Here is an 18,027-nt window from a genome sequence, read left to right as displayed (position 1 = left end):
CTGGAGAGTAGTTCAGGAAAAGGGAGGGGGATAGCAGTTAGCCAGAATAGCTAGAATAAAATCTTAAATAAACAGGCTCATTGTTGATCAAACAACGTGGGTCCTTGGGAGACCGCTATCGGAGGCATTCCGGTCGCCATTGGGGACCAGGAGAGAGTCTTGGTGGCGTTTTAAGCTGTTCCTTCTTTCAAAGCGGCGTGCCGGGGGAGGACGCGTCTCTTTGAATAGACAGGATGCACGGACCGCCCTCCAGCGACAGCGCATGCCCATTGCGCCTCATCAAGAGAGTGCAATTCGGCATCATCAGTCCAGATGAGCTTGTAGGTTTTGTCTCGGGGAGGGGGGGATTCAATCTGTAATCTGTTCATTTTAATGTTGAATACATACATATTTATGACAGTTTATTATGTTGCAGTTTCATAGTAAAGGATAACGGATGGTCTGCAGTTAGCGTTGCTATCCAGTTAGCCTAGCTGGTTAGCTAGCCAGCACGCTAACTCATGCTGTTGGTGGCTAGTGAGCGCATGTTTGAGGAAGTTGGAAAAACTTTTCTGCACATACCTGAACAGTAACATAAATCAAATCCCATGTATGCCGAAACTAAGTATGCAGTCTGTTTTCACACGATAGCTTACACCTTTTAGTGATCATAAGTATTGTCGTTAGCCCTTCAGCTAACTTAAATCGACATGCTTTGCTGTGATTCTCTGCTTCAGTTAGTGCCAAAGTCAGTTCTCCCAAACTTTTAGAAATAGTGTCTCATTCATTTTCCCTTTCATAAGTTAAGTCTTTAATCACTGATAATAAAAATTCACAATGATTATGAAGCGTTGCATGTTTTCAGAAATGTATTAATGAGTCTGTAGATTAAAATTATTTTGGTTAAAGATAAGCTATTATGAGAATTATTCACCCAAAAATGAAAACACGTTCATCCCAACATAAGCGTTCCTTCCGCCATGGAATTGTCAGGGGCCACTTATACCTAGTACTTCCAACTATTTTTTCCCAATTGGCCTTTTTATCTTAAACAATGGGTCCATGATTCATCTGATGTGATGTTAATGGCCTACTTGCTGTCATGGGTAATTTGGTGCCCAGTATCACTATTCCTTTGAAAAGAAGATGTTAGTTGTGACCATGTTTTATTTGTTTTTCAGAAACGAATGTCTGTCACTGAAGGTGGCATTAAGTACTCCGAGACTACGGAAGGAGGCCGCCCAAAGCTTGGTGGTCTTATGGATCCAAGACAAGGGGTCATAGAGCGGACGGGCAGGTGTCAGACATGTGCAGGTACTGCTTGTGGATGCACAGATTACATTGGTCGAAAGATCTCAAGGCTTAGCATAACTTGTCGTGTCAATTTACTGCAAAGGCTAATGTTTTGAACCATGTCCTCATTGACCAGGTAACATGGCAGAGTGCCCTGGTCATTTTGGCCACATTGAGCTGGCAAAGCCGGTGTTTCATGTTGGCTTCGTCAACAAAATTATGAAGGTTCTTCGCTGTGTCTGTTTCTTCTGCTCCAAGCTTCTAGTGGATTCTGTGAGTAATATATCTTCTCCCTGTATGATTCATTCATGAAATGTTTCACAAAAGTACAGGTTTAAAAAAACGCTCTTGGAAGACCGTGCATAAGTACAAAACCAGTGCATTTGATCATTCTTTTTAGTCCTGACATGCCCTTCCAGTGGGTCCCCAGCATACACAGTGAAACCCTTACAGATTGTTCAGTACATGGCTGCCTGTCTGGGTTTCGATCAACCCAAAAGGGTTCTTTTCATCACTTTGCCTTCACTGACCTCCACCTCAAATGAAATTTAAATCAGTGGCGCTTGCCTACAGATCGAATCCTAGCTCTGCACCTATATACTATGCACCTGTAACTCAAATCTTGCGTTTTTATGCCCTTTTTTGGCAGCTGTGTTTCTCCAAGGAAAGCTATCATCTGCTAGTCATCTGTCCATACACACAAGGACATCTCAGTCCAAACTCATTTTTGGTTCCTTGTTGGTGGAACAAGTGTTGGTAAAAATATGAAGAGTGAGAGGCAGAGTTAAATTTGGCTATATACAGGAGAGAGGCACACACAAAGCACAATGCGCTCCAAAGTATACGTCTCTGACTTGACACAGATTTATCCAGGGTTTAAATACACAAGAGCAAAGGATAGATAACCATACAGTAACAGTGGCAGAGTCAGGAGACACAAAGGCTACCCTAATCAATGACGCCAATGGCATTTGATGTAAAACAAACAACAAGTGATATCAACCCTGGTGCCTTACATTATCAATGGTTGGGACGGATATCATACAGGGTCATGAAGTAAGAGCTTTTAGTGTTAAAGTGACCTACTAATGAGAAATGCAGAACATTAAACCACATATTGGAATATTGGAAATGATGCAGGACATTAAACCACATATTGGAATATTGGACATAATGCAGGACATTAAACCACATATTGGACATAATGCAGAGAACATTAAACCACACATGGAATATTGGACCTAATTCTCTATTCCACTTTCTCTCTCAAGCTACCAAATGTAATTAGTGCAGACACAGCTCTCTCCATTTTTATGAATCTTCCTCCTATCCTAGCTCCTCTAACATGTCTAACTCACATTTATTGTGCTCTTCTTTACCTGTTCTCCTTACACTTTGTCATATTGAGTAGATTTAGTACTCAGGACTTTCTCCTACACTTCCTCAATTGTAAGTCACTTGAATGAAATCATCTGCAGACTGAGCAAATATAATGTTTTAACCATTATTATCATAATTTCCTCAGAATAACCCGAAGATCAAGGACATTCTGGGGAAGTCGAAGGGGCAGCCACGGAAGCGCCTGACCCACGTGTATGACCTCTGTAAAGGCAAAAACATTTGCGAAGGTGGTGAGGAGATGGACAACAAGTTTGGAATGGAACAGCAGGACCATGATGAGGACCTTACCAAGGAGAAGGTACTGCAGTGGACTTTGACATAACATAATCTCACTCATGGCCTGATGCAGGAAACAAATACTTTAGTTTAGAAAATTTTAGTATCAGCATCATGTCTGTTCCAGTAGTTTAAGCAGTTTTCAGCAGTTTTTAAAAAAAAAACAATAATGAAGAGAAACTACATATGAAATGGTACAATCTCACAATGAACTGATCACTGACTTCTTATAGTTTTAAACTTTAGGCATTGATTTTCCCCACCACTGGTCAGACACCTGACACAACTTTGGTCTCTAAGTTAACTCAACGTTAACGTGACTGTTAGCTACAACATTCCATCGACCACTTTAAGTAAACTGCGTTCCTAATCCATGTCTCGTGTTAACCGAGACAAACGAAACAATTAGTTAGTTACATAAACATTACAAAATTGTTCTGTCCTCCCAGGGTCATGGCGGCTGCGGGCGTTACCAGCCGATCATTCGGCGCACGGGCCTGGAGCTCTACGCCGAGTGGAAGCACGTGAACGAGGACTCGCAGGAGAAGAAGATCCTACTCAGCCCTGAGCGTGTGCATGAGATCTTCAAGCGCATCTCTGACGAGGAGGACATCATCTTGGGCATGGACCCCAAGTTTGCCCGGCCCGAGTGGATGATTCTCACAGTGCTGCCCGTGCCCCCTCTCGCTGTCCGACCCGCTGTGGTCATGCAGGGCTCTGCCCGAAATCAGGTGAGTGTCTCCCTCTCCATGTGAAGGCGTCAGCTGTTGGGGAGTACTGAAGGAAATTGAGCATTTGTGCGATGGAAATGCTTCCTGCTTTTGTTAATAACAAATGTTTGTTTGATCAAGATTGTCAAACTGTGTTATTAGACAGTTTTAAAAGTCGTTGTCAATGTCATTTTACAACTACCTGTTTATGCTGCCCTCATCTTCAACTTCTTGCAACCCCGCAGGATGACTTGACTCACAAGCTGGCTGATATTGTGAAGATCAACAACCAGCTGCGGAGAAACGAACAGAGTGGCGCGGCAGCACACGTCATCGCTGAGGACGTGAAGCTCCTGCAGTTCCACGTGGCCACCATGGTGGACAACGAGCTCCCTGGTCTGCCCAGAGTAAGTAGCCATCCACACACACACACACACACACCTTAGACTAGAGATAGACTGCACACTATACTGCACCATTCTACAGTACAACACTTAGTATTTCAATGTGTGCGAAATGCCATAATGTAATTTAATATTTTACTATAATGGAATAACTTATCATACACAAGTTTAGTACAGTTTTGAGAAGTTTTGCAAAATTCTGCTCTTAAGTTTTGTCTGCTCTCTGATCACAGGCGATGCAGAAATCAGGCCGTCCACTCAAGTCCCTCAAACAGCGTCTGAAGGGGAAGGAGGGTCGCGTCCGTGGTAACCTGATGGGTAAGCGAGTTGACTTCTCAGCCCGAACGGTCATCACGCCCGACCCCAACCTACAGATCGACCAAGTGGGTGTGCCTCGCTCCATTGCCGCCAACATGACCTTCCCTGAAATCGTCACACCCTTCAATATCGACAGGTGAGATGCAGTCCCGACCCCAGCAGCACCTGCCCCTATGCGAAAATCGGTTTCATGTGCTCTTTCATTGATTCTTTTTGTTGATAATTTCTGCAATTGCTACAAGGCTGTAAAGGTCACTGTACATTATTTTGAAAAACACTTGATTTTGTGCTCACTGACTGGCTTCTTAAACTCCCCCAGACTTCAAGAGCTTGTGAGCAGAGGGAACAGCCAGTACCCCGGAGCCAAATACATCATCCGTGACAATGGCGACCGCATTGATCTGCGATTCCACCCCAAACCAAGTGACCTTCATCTCCAGATTGGTTACAAGGTAATGAAATGAAATTCATTGTCAAACCAATGTTTGGTTAGGTTCTATTTTGGAATTGTGGTTGGACACTAAGTTGCTTTTCCTCGTCAGGTTGAACGACACATGTGCGATGGTGACATCATCATCTTCAACAGACAGCCTACGCTGCATAAAATGTCTATGATGGGGCATCGAGTGCGAATCCTTCCATGGTCCACCTTCCGTCTGAACCTCAGGTATGCTCCCAGAAAACAGAGGACCATTATGAGTGCAGTCCAATTTATGACATGCAAACTAGCTGAACTACAGTTTTATCTCTACAAATACATATAGGGTTCCCACGGGTCATGGAGTTTCTGGAATATCATGGAATTTTGGAAAGTCTATTCCAGACATGGAAAGTCAGGGAATTTTATCATTGTTGGGGCAAAGTCATAAAATATCAAGGAATTTTGTTGTAGCAGTTTAAAATGTACTTGCTAAAAATAATACATTAATTCAAATATTTCCATGCAGAATTGGAGTATATCTGATTATTAGCCTACTGCTTGCCTGAGTAGCCCAAATGTATTTATTTAATGCCCATCTCCCGCTCTAAAGAAGTAAAATAATTTTTTGATCACTACGCGGCTGCTTTGCAATCATTGGTCGGTATATTGTGCAATTAATTATATAGTAAGTGATGGAAATTCAGGTTTTTTTGTCAGGGAAAAAGTCATGGAATTTTACATTTGACTTAGAGTGGGAACCCTGTATATAGCATGCATAAGGTGTCATGGCATACTGAGCATGTATGTTATGTGGCATTTGAAACCATCTGCCTAGTGTATTTATGCCATCTATTTTGTTTGACCCATCTCAGTGTGACGACCCCCTACAACGCTGACTTTGATGGGGACGAGATGAACTTGCATCTCCCCCAGTCTCTGGAGACGAGAGCGGAGATCCAGGAGCTGGCCATGGTGCCTCGTATGATCGTCACCCCCCAGTCCAACAGGCCCGTCATGGGTATCGTGCAGGACACACTTACCGCCGTGCGCAAATTCACAAAGAGAGACGTCTTCTTAGACAGGGTATGCAACTCGAGCAATCAATCCCTAGTCAAAAACAGCTTCTCATATTGTCCTTGAAATCCAGCTATGCAGTTAAATACTTGGATTTAGCATATAGAAAAATACTTCAAAACAATTACTAACATAGAGATAGTTGGGGCTCACTGTGTTGTGTGTGACTTTGAAACCACTTGAACATTCATCAGCTAAAGGGATTAATGTTAGTGTTGCGTGATCCTTTACTCAAGTAAGCATAAAATAATCCCTCTGACCCGTCCCCCCCCCGCAGGGCGAGGTGATGAACCTGTTGATGTTCCTCTCCACGTGGGACGGCAAGGTGCCCCAGCCGGCCATCCTGAAGCCCAGGCCGTTTTGGACGGGCAAGCAGATCTTCAGTCTCATCATCCCCGGCCACATCAACGTCATCCGTACCCACAGTACTCACCCCGACGAGGAGGACAGTGGCCCCTACAAGCACATCTCCCCCGGAGACACAAAGGTACTAACACCATGTCCAGGGCTCTCTTTTGATGGTGGACGTTTTAGTGTTTTGCAGTTTCCTTTATTTTGGCACAGAATTTTACAACGAAGTGGTCTCTTCCCATGCTTCATTGAAAGTAAGTTCACACAGGGTGATTGGTTAACGTTTTTTTGCTATCAGGGTGCTAAAGCTATATCAACAACTTGCGTCTGAAGTGGAGTAGATCTTCAAGAAGTAGAATGACCTCTTTAGGTCAGAATATTAAGCATGAGTTGATGAAGCAGTTTAGTTGTAAAGTGAAATGTTCTCTTCCTTTTCTCAGGTGATTGTGGAGAACGGTGAGCTGATCATGGGCATCCTGTGTAAGAAGTCCCTGGGAACATCCGCTGGCTCGCTGGTCCACATCTCCTACCTGGAGATGGGCCACGACGTCACCCGCCTCTTCTACTCCAACATTCAGACGGTGGTTAACAACTGGCTGCTCATTGAGGGTAAGGAAAGGGAACGAAAATGTAGTGTCAAATCCCATGTGGACCATCACAGTTAATTGCAGATGTAGGTTAGGTGAAGTATTTAAAAAAGAAATCTGGTTCTGCTTGAGTCTGCATGAGTCATGTCACTATGTGTAGTTAGTATTTAGACAATAAAGAAGTGGAATAACTTAACCAGGAATACAAAGGTCCATTTACCTTTATTTTACACATGCAGCTCATCATTGATCTACTAAATTCTTAGATCAACATTCTCTGACTTCTTTTGCCATGCTAGAATTTCGATCATTGTGTCTATCTTGCTGTCTCTAGGTCACTCCATCGGTATTGGTGACTCCATTGCTGACGCAAAGACTTACTTGGACATTCAGAACACCATCAAAAAGGCCAAACAGGATGTGATAGAGGTGAGGATCAGGAAAGATTGACACTTGAGACTTGTTTTTATTGAGACTTGTTTTTCACTAGACAGATTTCAGTGTAAAGATTTGAAGAGCCAGTTTTTGCAGAAGTTAAGAAAGAGAAAGTGTATACAAGAGTAAATTGCTCTACAGATCAAAAACGAGGAAGTAAAACTGGAACATGCATGCAAACCCCACCTCCACTTGGATTGGGGTGAAAGTAAATAACCTTATAATGAAAAGATTCACAAGTGATTTATGACTTTGATTTATGACAATAAATCACATGTACATGCAATGACATGTACATCCTATGTACGTTCAGTCCCAACCATCCACTGACCAGAAATGAAGGGTCAGTTCTCAATGCAGACAACAATGTGAAGAACAAGTCCTATCAATTCCTCTTTTAAAGCGGCTTGTGCCAGGATGGCTAAAGTCACTGCAGGCGGACTTTGTCCTGATGTGTTTTTTTTTTTTTTCTTGCCCACCCATCCTGTTTCCTCATCCAGGTGATTGAGAAGGCCCACAACAACGAGCTGGAGCCGACCCCAGGTAACACGCTCAGGCAGACCTTTGAGAACCAGGTGAACCGCATCCTGAACGACGCTCGAGACAAAACCGGATCGTCCGCCCAGAAGTCCCTCTCAGAGTACAACAATTTCAAGTCCATGGTGGTGGCTGGGTCCAAAGGATCCAAAATTAACATCTCACAGGTAAATCCAGCATGGCTTTTTATATCCTCCATATAGATACATTTCAGATCCAGTATTTCCCACAGGAAGCACAAATACAACATTTTAAAAACAAAACATCGCTCAATAACTGAAAAAAAAAAAAAAAAAATGTAGCAAATATCAATAAGTTACATTTGTTCCACAGGCACACATATACGCACCACATGATCAGGGGTGTAGCGCCGTGCGCTGCACACAACTCAACAGCCCCCATTCACACACGCACGCACACACACACACACACACACACCCTATCAATTCTTGTATATTTGTGTGCATATGAGTTCCTAAAAGGTTCCTAATCTCTGAACATCCCTGTGTAGGTTATTGCTGTGGTGGGGCAGCAGAACGTGGAGGGTAAGCGAATCCCGTTCGGCTTCAAGCACCGGACACTGCCCCACTTCATCAAAGACGACTACGGCCCTGAGAGTAGAGGCTTCGTGGAGAACTCTTACCTGGCCGGACTGACGCCCACCGAGTTCTTCTTCCACGCCATGGGAGGCAGAGAGGGTCTTATCGACACGGCTGTCAAGACTGCCGAGACGGGTAAGGAGGGAAGGGCGATGGTGAACGTGTCGGGGGCGTCTCGGGACAGTTTTGTAGTACCTCCAAGCTGTGGCTACAGCGACGTATCCATCTTGTCTAACATAACGTCCGATTCACTCCTTGCTCCCTCGTCTCAGGTTACATCCAGCGTCGTCTGATCAAGTCTATGGAGTCTGTGATGGTCAAATACGACGCCACGGTGCGGAATTCCATCAACCAGGTGGTGCAGCTGCGTTATGGAGAGGACGGCCTGGCGGGAGAGAGCGTGGAGTTCCAGAACCTGGCCACGCTCAAGCCCTCGCACAAGGCCTTCGAGAAGAAGTGAGTCTACAGGGAAGAAGTGGAGATCCACTTGGCCTTAGTTTCAAGGGCTCACATACACATGTAGTCTTTTGGTGTGCAGTATATTTAACTACCAATGTTGCCTTGAAATTGTTGACATTTGGAGTAATTTGCAGTTGAACTAGAGCCTGGTTTTGTTTATGTAAAATGTAAAAAATGCAAATGACATTTAAAAGTCTAGCATTTCTTTTTTTCTTAATAGGAAAAAAAAAAATAACTTTTTTCAGGTAGTTGCTGCTGCCAAGGTTCTGTAACAGCGTATAGACTGACAAGACAACAGCTATGGTAGAGGGAGCAGGTGTTGTCTTGTCACTAATCGCACACCTTTGAACTTCAGGCGCGAGTGCTGAGCTGTGCCGTGCCATGACGCGCGCGATTAGCCACAAGGAGTATGGCCACGTTCACTCTCTCACGCGTCCACTCCGCCTGTAATCCACAGGTTCAGGTTTGACTACAGCAACGACCGAGCCCTCCGGCGCACCCTGCAGGAGGATGTGGTGAAGGATGTGCTGACCAACGCACACGTGCAGAGCGCCCTGGAGCGTGAGTTTGAGAAGATGAAGGAAGACCGGGAGATTCTGCGTGCCATCTTCCCCACAGGGGACAGCAAGGTGGGCCAAGTGCACATGCCCAGTGGGAAGAATAGTAGTGCTCAACATGGAATATTATTCTTTATTTCTATATTTATTTATTTGTTTGTTTGTTTATTCATTCAGTTATGAATTTCACTCAATTCTATCTGAATTTGCATGTTTTTAAAATGCATGCACACATGCACTCCATGATTTGCCCCTGTAGGACTTCATTCAGTGGTAGTTATAATTTTCTCCTGTAGGTGGTGCTGCCATGCAACTTGGCCAGAATGATCTGGAACGCCCAGAAGATTTTCCGCATTAACCCCCGGACCCCCACAGACCTCAACCCACTGCGGGTGATTGAAGGTGTGTATGATTGACTTCAGTCACGATAAACAAAAAGAAAAAATGTTCCTATTCCGTTCTTATTTCAAACTTTTTACATGGCCCCTCTGTTACTTTAAGTTGTGCTCCTATGTTGCATTTGTCAAATTGGATCCAATTTTTTGTTTAGTTATTTACCAGAGTATATGGGATTAGTTTCTGGTCGCTTGTGGACGCCTTGATGTCAGGCCACTGCTTACTGCTAAATTAAGCCTCACGCTAGCTATATAAAGAGTGCTGATGACTTAGAGCGGTGTGGGGGATCACTGGCGTCACATGACATACTGGAGGCAGATGCGTGTTTGAAGCCATGTTCTGCAGTGTGCAGTACTCCACAGCCTTTATGACATGGCCCTTCTAAGAGAAGAGCTCTGGCCATTCAAATTGCACTAATGTGATTGTGAATAGGATTAAATGCATTGTTCTGGCAATTGCCTCTTAGTCACTATTGATAATTAAAAGATCAGTTTCATCCATGTGGCAGAATACAACTTTTAAAATTAATTAAAGTTAATCTTGCATCCGATGAAATACAAAATCAAAAAAATTGTAATTTTATAAATGAGTTTCCCATAATCTATGAATGAGTTTCCCATAATCTAACTTTGTCCTCTGTCCGCAGGTACCCATGAGCTGAGTAAGAAGCTGGTGATCGTGAACGGCGAAGACCCTCTGAGTCGGCAGGCGCAGCAGAACGCCACGCTGCTCTTCAACATCCACCTGCGCTCCACGCTCTGCTCGCGCCGCATGACCGAGGAGTTCCGCCTGAGCACCGAAGCCTTCGACTGGCTCCTCGGAGAGATCGAAACCAAATTCAACCAGTCTATCGTGAGTCAGACTTAAACATTGTTCGCGTGGGACTGATTGTGAAGCTTAGTTTCCCCAGACTGCCCATTGGCTAATGTAAATGCTAACTCAATGTGTTTATGCTGTGATTTATGACCATGACCAGGTGCAGATGTTTTAGGAAATTCTAGTTTTAATTTAATTTTAATAAACATTTTAAATAATGCACTGGGGAAATGATAAAGATAAGGAACGCACAGGGGCACGTTTCCCAAAACCATAGTTGCTAACTAAGTTAGCAAAGCAGTTTCAACCAACTAAGTTGCTAACGGGTTATGATGCCATTCTATTTCACCCCTGAGTATGGTGTATCAGATTAGCAGAAAGTAGTCATGCCTGATGTGAACACAGACCCATCCCGTGACAGTCCCTCTCCCTCCCTTCTGTCAACAGGCCCACCCAGGCGAGATGGTCGGCGCCCTGGCTGCCCAGTCCCTGGGAGAGCCCGCCACCCAGATGACCCTGAACACTTTCCATTACGCCGGTGTGTCGGCCAAGAACGTCACCCTGGGTGTGCCCCGTCTTAAGGAGTTGATCAACATCTCCAAGCGGCCCAAGACCCCCTCGCTCACAGTCTTCCTGGTGGGCCAAGCGGCACGTGACGCTGAGAGGGCCAAAGACATCCTGTGTCGCCTGGAGCACACCACACTACGCAAGGTATTTGCCTGATCTAACTGGTTTCTTAAGTCTTTAATGTACACGTACATAAACGTACGTATGTACATGCATGCTGAATGCATTTCATTATAGAATTCATAAGCCATACAAGATACAAATTGAAGTGTGCAAGTCATCCACCTCAAGACTTTTGTTTTATGGAAGCTTCCACAAAGTGCAACCACAACCCTTAGCAATATCTGCTTTTGATACTCTTTCACTGCATCTAACAAACATGAAATGTGTTTTACTTTTGTTGCGCTGAAACAGATGAGGCTATACATAAAAATGCCAATGAATGCCCTGCTTGTGATTACAGGTGACAGCCAACACTGCCATCTACTACGACCCCAATCCTCAAAACACAGTGGTGACTGAGGACCAGGAGTGGGTGAATGTCTACTATGAGATGCCGGACTTTGACGTGACCCGCATTTCGCCCTGGTTGCTCCGCATTGAGCTGGACCGCAAACACATGACTGACCGCAAACTGACCATGGAGCAGATCGCTGAGAAGATCAACGCTGGTGAGGAACATTCTAGAATCTGATGAACGAAATGTGTCCATGTTGCAGACTCTTTTAAAAGTCCATTTTTCAAACGTATGTGGTAGAATTGCTTAATGCTATTTTGACTTGATTGACCTGAAATATGTCAGATTTTTTTTTTTTTTTTAGTTCTGCTGACTTGTGTCTATGGGAGTATGGCATATGAATGTAACTGTAATAGTGTGCATTTGGCATCAGAATTACTCACGGGTCTTCCTCTGTGTCCCTGCCACACTCTTCAGGGTTTGGTGACGATCTGAACTGTATCTTCAATGACGACAACGCTGAGAAGCTGGTGTTGCGAATCCGTATCATGAACAGCGACGAGAACAAGTTCCAAGAGGTGTGTAGTCACTCAAACACAGTGTGCACACACACACACAAAAAAAAATGTCTACCCAATAAGTATTATTGGAGTTGGTGGTTTCCATAACTTGACCAGCATTAGTATATTGCTGAATGTTGGCTGTCTTGTGCTGTTTTCTCCATTAGGATGAAGAGGTGGTGGATAAGATGGATGACGACGTGTTCCTGAGGTGCATCGAGTCCAACATGCTGACAGACATGACCCTGCAGGGTATTGAGCAGATCAGCAAGGTGAGGAGAGACACACACACACACACACACACACAGGAGAAACTGTTCCTGTTTGATTGCACATCTTTTTCAAATGTTCAGTCATGTTTTGTTTTGCGAATTTAAATGATTGTACATTCTTCCTAATACACACAAATGGTTGATTCGGTTTTCACTGAACTCCTCCTCTCTCTCCTGTTGCCCAGGTCTACATGCATCTTCCTCAGACGGACAATAAGAAGCGCATCATCATCACGGAGGACGGCGAGTTCAAGGCCCTGCAGGAGTGGATCCTGGAGACGGACGGCGTGGCTCTCATGCGCGTCCTGAGCGACAAGGACGTCGACCCCGTTAGGACCACCTCCAACGACATTGTGGAGATCTTTACCGTAAGCCTTCGTTTTTTGTCTCTCTCTTAGAGTAACCTGTTTTTCACAATTGATACATACATGGGGATAAACTTGTGTGTGTATGCTCACTAATGCCACAAATGGATAGTGCAATGTCAAACAGGAAATGTGTTTCTGTCTTCACAATTTCTTTTGATGAATTTAGCGAAAGCCACAACAAAATGTAAAAGCTCCATCTAGCTCGGAATAAATGTTTCTCAACCCTCATGTCTGCAGGTGTTGGGTATTGAGGCTGTGCGGAAGGCTCTGGAGAGGGAGTTGTACCATGTGATCTCCTTTGACGGTTCCTATGTCAACTACCGCCATCTGGCCCTGCTTTGTGACACCATGACCTGCAGAGGTCACTTGATGGCCATCACCCGTCACGGCATCAACCGACAGGACACCGGTCCACTCATGAAGTGCTCCTTTGAAGAGACGGTAAGTGTCATACTCACAAGTGTGCTGCCCACAAACACACACATACACTTTCACTCCTCTCTTCCATCACTCTGCAGAGTGTAAGAGCAGTCACTCTTAAAAAAGTAAACCATTTTAATGGGATATCATATAATTTGTTGGCCACTATAGCCTACAAGGGTGAATTGTAGTTCAAAATACTGAAAGCAGAATATCAAAAGGGGACATATTTTAATATTTTTTGATATCTTAAAATAGGTAAATAAGTAATACATAAGTAGATAAATAAATAAAAAAAAAAACACGGTGGTCACTACCTGTCCACAGGTGGATGTGCTGATGGAGGCCTCGTCTCACGGCGAGTGCGACCCCATGAAGGGTGTGTCGGAGAACATCATGCTTGGCCAGCTGGCCCCTGCCGGCACCGGCTGCTTCGACCTGCTGCTGGACGCCGAGAAGTGCAAGTACGGCATGGAGATCCCCACCAACATCCCTGGCATTAGCGTGCCTGGACGTGAGTACCCACTCTTCACATCGTCACCCTCAAACACAGACTTGAGCATACATGCACACACAGCAGCTTTGTGAAGTGTCCATTCAAAGCTGCAAGTGTCTCTTTAAATGCCTTTAAGAAAGTCTTGGAAGTTTTATTTTTGTATCATATCATTGTGCCATTTTGCATTTCAGTTTAAAGTATTTATTTAGTTAGTTAGTTAGTTCTCTTCTCTTCTCCTGCACTCATGTGCTGTAACTTAGGCTTGGTCTTCGGGAACATACAGATGCTTCGACGAGTAAACCTGCCTTGATTTGTGTGTCATCAAATGTTCCCCTCCTCTCCTCACTATAGCAACGGGCATGTTCTATGGCTCCGCCCCGAGCCCGATGAGCGCCATGTCTCCAGCCATGACCCCCTGGAACATGGGAGCCACCCCTGCTTATGGTGCCTGGTCGCCCAGCGTCGGTAAGTGCGCGTCCGATCTGCGTTCTTCACATATTAGCTTGTAACTCCTAACGTAATGCTATGCTGTCTGTACTTGCTTTACTGACACGGCCGTTTTGCTGCTCCAGGGAGTGGAATGACCCCCGGAGCTGCAGGCTTCTCTCCCAGCGCGGCGTCCGACGCCAGCGGCTTCTCCCCGGGTTACTCCCCGGCCTGGTCCCCCACGCCAGGCTCTCCTGGATCCCCGGGGCCTGCCAGCCCCTACATCCCCTCACCAGGTCAGTACGCTCAACACTGTAATGGTACGGATGTGACTTATTTTGGGCTGGTGAGAACAGTTTATAGCGGGTGCCTGAAAAGTCCCATGTTATCACTGTGGTAGTTATTAGACCTATAGTATAATATTACAGTATTTCTTTGTTTACCTACATGCACATTATCGGTAGAGTTCTGTAGTTATTACTGTTTTAGTAAGGTTTTGAAATGAGTTATAGAGTCTGATTTTGTTTTTCTTATGGTTGTCCTGCAGGTGGCGCCATGTCTCCAAATTACTCTCCCACCTCCCCTGCCTACGAGCCTCGCTCTCCTGGTGGCTACACCCCGCAGAGCCCAGGCTACTCCCCGACATCACCCTCCTACTCGCCCACTTCTCCATCCTACTCCCCCACCAGCCCCAACTACAGCCCCACCTCCCCCTCCTACTCTCCCACCTCCCCCTCCTACTCTCCCACCTCCCCCTCTTACTCACCCACATCACCCAGCTATTCACCCACATCTCCATCTTATTCCCCAACTTCTCCATCCTACTCCCCAACATCACCCTCTTACTCTCCCACGTCGCCCAGCTACAGTCCGACGTCGCCCAGCTACAGCCCGACGTCCCCCAGCTACAGTCCCACCTCTCCATCCTACTTCGGGCCGACGCCTCCGAAGCATTTCCCATCGCCGCCTTTACTCGGGACGACGTCTCCATCCTACTCCCCGACTTCACCCTCCTACTCGCCGACGTCCCCGAGCTACAGCCCGACGTCGCCCAACTACACCCCGACGTCGCCCAGCTACAGCCCCACCTCTCCTTCCTACAGCCCGACGTCTCCGAGCTACTCCCCCACCTCTCCGAACTACACCCCGACGTCCCCCAGCTACTCCCCCACCTCGCCCTCCTACTCACCGACCTCTCCATCCTACTCCCCCTCCAGCCCACGGTACACCCCACAGTCCCCCACCTACACCCCGAGCTCACCCTCCTACAGCCCCAGCTCACCCTCCTACTCCCCGACTTCCCCCAAATACACCCCCACCTCCCCCTCCTACAGTCCAAGTTCCCCGGAGTACACCCCGACGTCCCCCAAGTACTCCCCGACTTCTCCCAAATACTCCCCGACCTCGCCCAAATACAGCCCAACGTCCCCCACCTACTCCCCCACCACACCCAAATACAGCCCCACCTCGCCGACTTACTCTCCCACGTCCCCAACCTACACCCCCACCAGCCCCAAGTACTCCCCCACTTCCCCAACCTACTCCCCGACCTCTCCCAAGTACTCCCCCACGTCTCCCACCTACTCGCCCACTAGCCCCAAGGGCTCCACCTACAGCCCGACGTCCCCCGGATACAGCCCCACCTCCCCCACCTACAGCCTCACCAGCCCCGCCATCAGCCCCGACGACAGCGATGAGGAGAACAACTGAAGCCCGTCGGAGGACGGGAGCCCAGCCTGCGGCTCCCCCCACCCCAGCGATTGGCCCTCAGACCCCGGGACAGATGACTGATGAAGGACTGCCCCTGCAGGGGAGGCAGTTGGGGTGTTGTGGAGGAGGTGGTAGTGGTGGTGGTTCAGAGAGGAGGCTTAGGACCCTGGGGTCCCACATGTGAAAGATTTGTTTATCGTTTTTGTTTTGGCCCATCCCCCCCCCCCTCTCCCGGACCACCTCTTCAGCCTCTTCCCTCTCTGTGGGGGGTCACTCTGTATACTGTTATTGTATTTCATAGACTTGAACTATTTGGCCAGAGAATGGCTGCCTTTAAAAAGACTTGTTGTTTTGTTCTGGTTCTGTTTCTGTTTCCTTGTTTTGTTTTTAATTTTCTGGTGGAAGTTACCTCAGGGTAATGTAGCCACAGAATAAGAAAGAAAGGAAAAACTGTGTGGTAAACACATCAAAATCTCTTTTCCCATCCCCTCACCTTCTTCTCCTCCTACCTATCGCTCTCTGAAATTCAGTGTTGGATGTAAAAGAATGGGAGAGCTCAAGTATTGCCAAAAGCCTTTGAAAAAAAAAAAAAAAAAAGCAAATGGTGGATTGTATTTATCTGCAAAGCTTTGAAGTTTCAAACTGTTTTGTTTGTTTTTTTTTTTTTTGTCTAATTTAGAAATAACTTTAGTGGAGTAGAGAGGAGAGCACAGACCTTTTTAATAACATATTTTATTCAAAAAAACGTATCTCATAGACCTTTGTTTTTTGTGTTCTGTAAATATTGTTGCCAGATTGGCTACTAAGATTCTGATTGTTTGGCTTGATATGTCCAGATTGATGAGAAATCCGATATACAGAGAATTGTCTTCGTCCAGAAGTGTATGGTCTCGCTAGCAATTAGTTTATTCATAAATGCGAGTTGAGATTTAATTTTACCTTGTATCTAAGAAGAGGTGACATTAGACGTAACGCAACTCAACAGTTGTGAAGGGGGAGGATTGGTGGCGTTTTGTTTAGTAGTGTACGATTGAGAGAAGGCGTGGGACAAGGGAGGTGAACCATCGCAAGTCAAACTGTTGAAATTGGTCTGTTCTTTTTACACCCCCCCCCTTTCCCAAACTCTTCACCCCAGAGGATGCAAGCCTTATACCTGTGTAGTTATCTCACCAGCACCTCTCTGTCTCTTTAACCCTGGCAAACCTAGCAGCCAGGACAGACAAAAAGGACAAAAAAGTGAAAGCCAGCAACCATGTTTCCTGAACGTTGGGAAAGTTTATTGGGCGTTACAAGCATAAAGCAGGAATTCTGTTGAGTTCGTTTTCGTTTCTTCTAAAGAATGGGCAGTTAGAAGTTGGGATCTCAAGAATTAGTGCTTTTTTTATTTTTCTCTGCATGAGAACCACCTACCAGAATTTATTAAAATCAGGATTGTTGGTTTATTGTCTTTGGATCCCCTCTTCAGCCTATACTCTATAGCAACAATTTAGTAAAAGGTAAAAAAAAAAAAAAAAAAAAGTATAAATCGTTGAGATTTTTTTTTTTTTTTCAAAATTTTAATTCAATGTTCCGTATATTTAAGGCAAGTGAATAATATTACTCATCTGTGTGAATAATTGAGGAAATTTGTGGGGAGAATTTGTTTTGCCACCCACCCCACCCCATCCCCCTTATCTGCTCTGTGTTGGATCGTTGACGCTGTGAAGAAGAGTTGTCCAGGTGCGTTTGGGTTTGAAGGTGGAGACCACAGAGGCTTGTGACTCTACGCCCATTTCTCTGGTCTCTTTCCCAAACAAACTGACCATTGAGTTCAGCTAATAATTGACTCGTTCTATTATTACTTGACATTTTTTGATTCAGGAAATTTCAACCGCTATGAATTTCTTTTACAGTTGAAAGAAAACGGCCATTTTCATTTCACGGTTTCACTTCTTGGGTGAACGACACTTGTGTGGTTAGGGCGAAGCTAACCAAGGAAATAGACAACTATGGTGGTTGAATGTTGTTTATGAAGGAGAGAAATGCTTGGCCCAAAACAGCACTTTTTGTACTTTCAGGTTTGGTCTCGGGAATTAAGTAAGATTGATTTTAAAGTGATTTACATGGGGAAATGAGTGTTCTTGAACAAATCAATTAGT

At 45.4% G+C, this 18,027-nt stretch overlaps 1 protein-coding gene across 1 annotated transcript; it reads left to right on the top strand.

Annotated features, from left to right (window-relative positions):
• polr2a (RNA polymerase II subunit A) lies at positions 1-16,009 on the top strand. The gene is made up of 29 exons (XM_048236159.1): positions 1-320; positions 1,161-1,293; positions 1,409-1,545; positions 2,798-2,971; positions 3,399-3,680; positions 3,905-4,066; positions 4,297-4,517; positions 4,701-4,833; positions 4,924-5,048; positions 5,675-5,885; positions 6,154-6,363; positions 6,668-6,836; positions 7,149-7,243; positions 7,750-7,953; positions 8,298-8,520; positions 8,658-8,841; positions 9,302-9,473; positions 9,698-9,803; positions 10,444-10,649; positions 11,061-11,324; positions 11,644-11,851; positions 12,115-12,215; positions 12,365-12,469; positions 12,655-12,837; positions 13,075-13,278; positions 13,585-13,771; positions 14,105-14,218; positions 14,326-14,475; positions 14,727-16,009. Exons 1-29 carry the CDS (start codon positions 234-236, stop codon positions 15,887-15,889), a joined length of 5,913 nt encoding a protein of 1,970 aa, XP_048092116.1. The 5' UTR covers positions 1-233; the 3' UTR covers positions 15,890-16,009.
• Positions 16,010-18,027: the final 2,018 nt, after the last annotated feature.

The sequence above is a fragment of the Alosa alosa genome, chromosome 24 (assembly GCF_017589495.1).
Source record: "Alosa alosa isolate M-15738 ecotype Scorff River chromosome 24, AALO_Geno_1.1, whole genome shotgun sequence".
Classification (NCBI taxonomy): Eukaryota; Metazoa; Chordata; class Actinopteri; order Clupeiformes; family Clupeidae; genus Alosa; species Alosa alosa.
Note: the sequence above shows the minus strand (reverse complement) of the source record. Positions and strands in the feature narration are given on the sequence as shown.

What these genes read in the sequence shown, in the direction of transcription:
- polr2a (XM_048236159.1), top strand. Translation starts at nt 234, where the DNA reads ATGCACGGACCGCCCTCCAGCGACAGCGCATGCCCATTGCGCCTCATC. An exon ending in TGTCAAGACTGCCGAGACGG is followed by an intron (nt 8,521 to 8,657) that starts GTAAGGAGGGAA and finishes CCCTCGTCTCAG; the next exon opens with GTTACATCCAGCGTCGTCTG. An exon ending in CCAAATTCAACCAGTCTATC is followed by an intron (nt 10,650 to 11,060) that starts GTGAGTCAGACT and finishes TTCTGTCAACAG; the next exon opens with GCCCACCCAGGCGAGATGGT.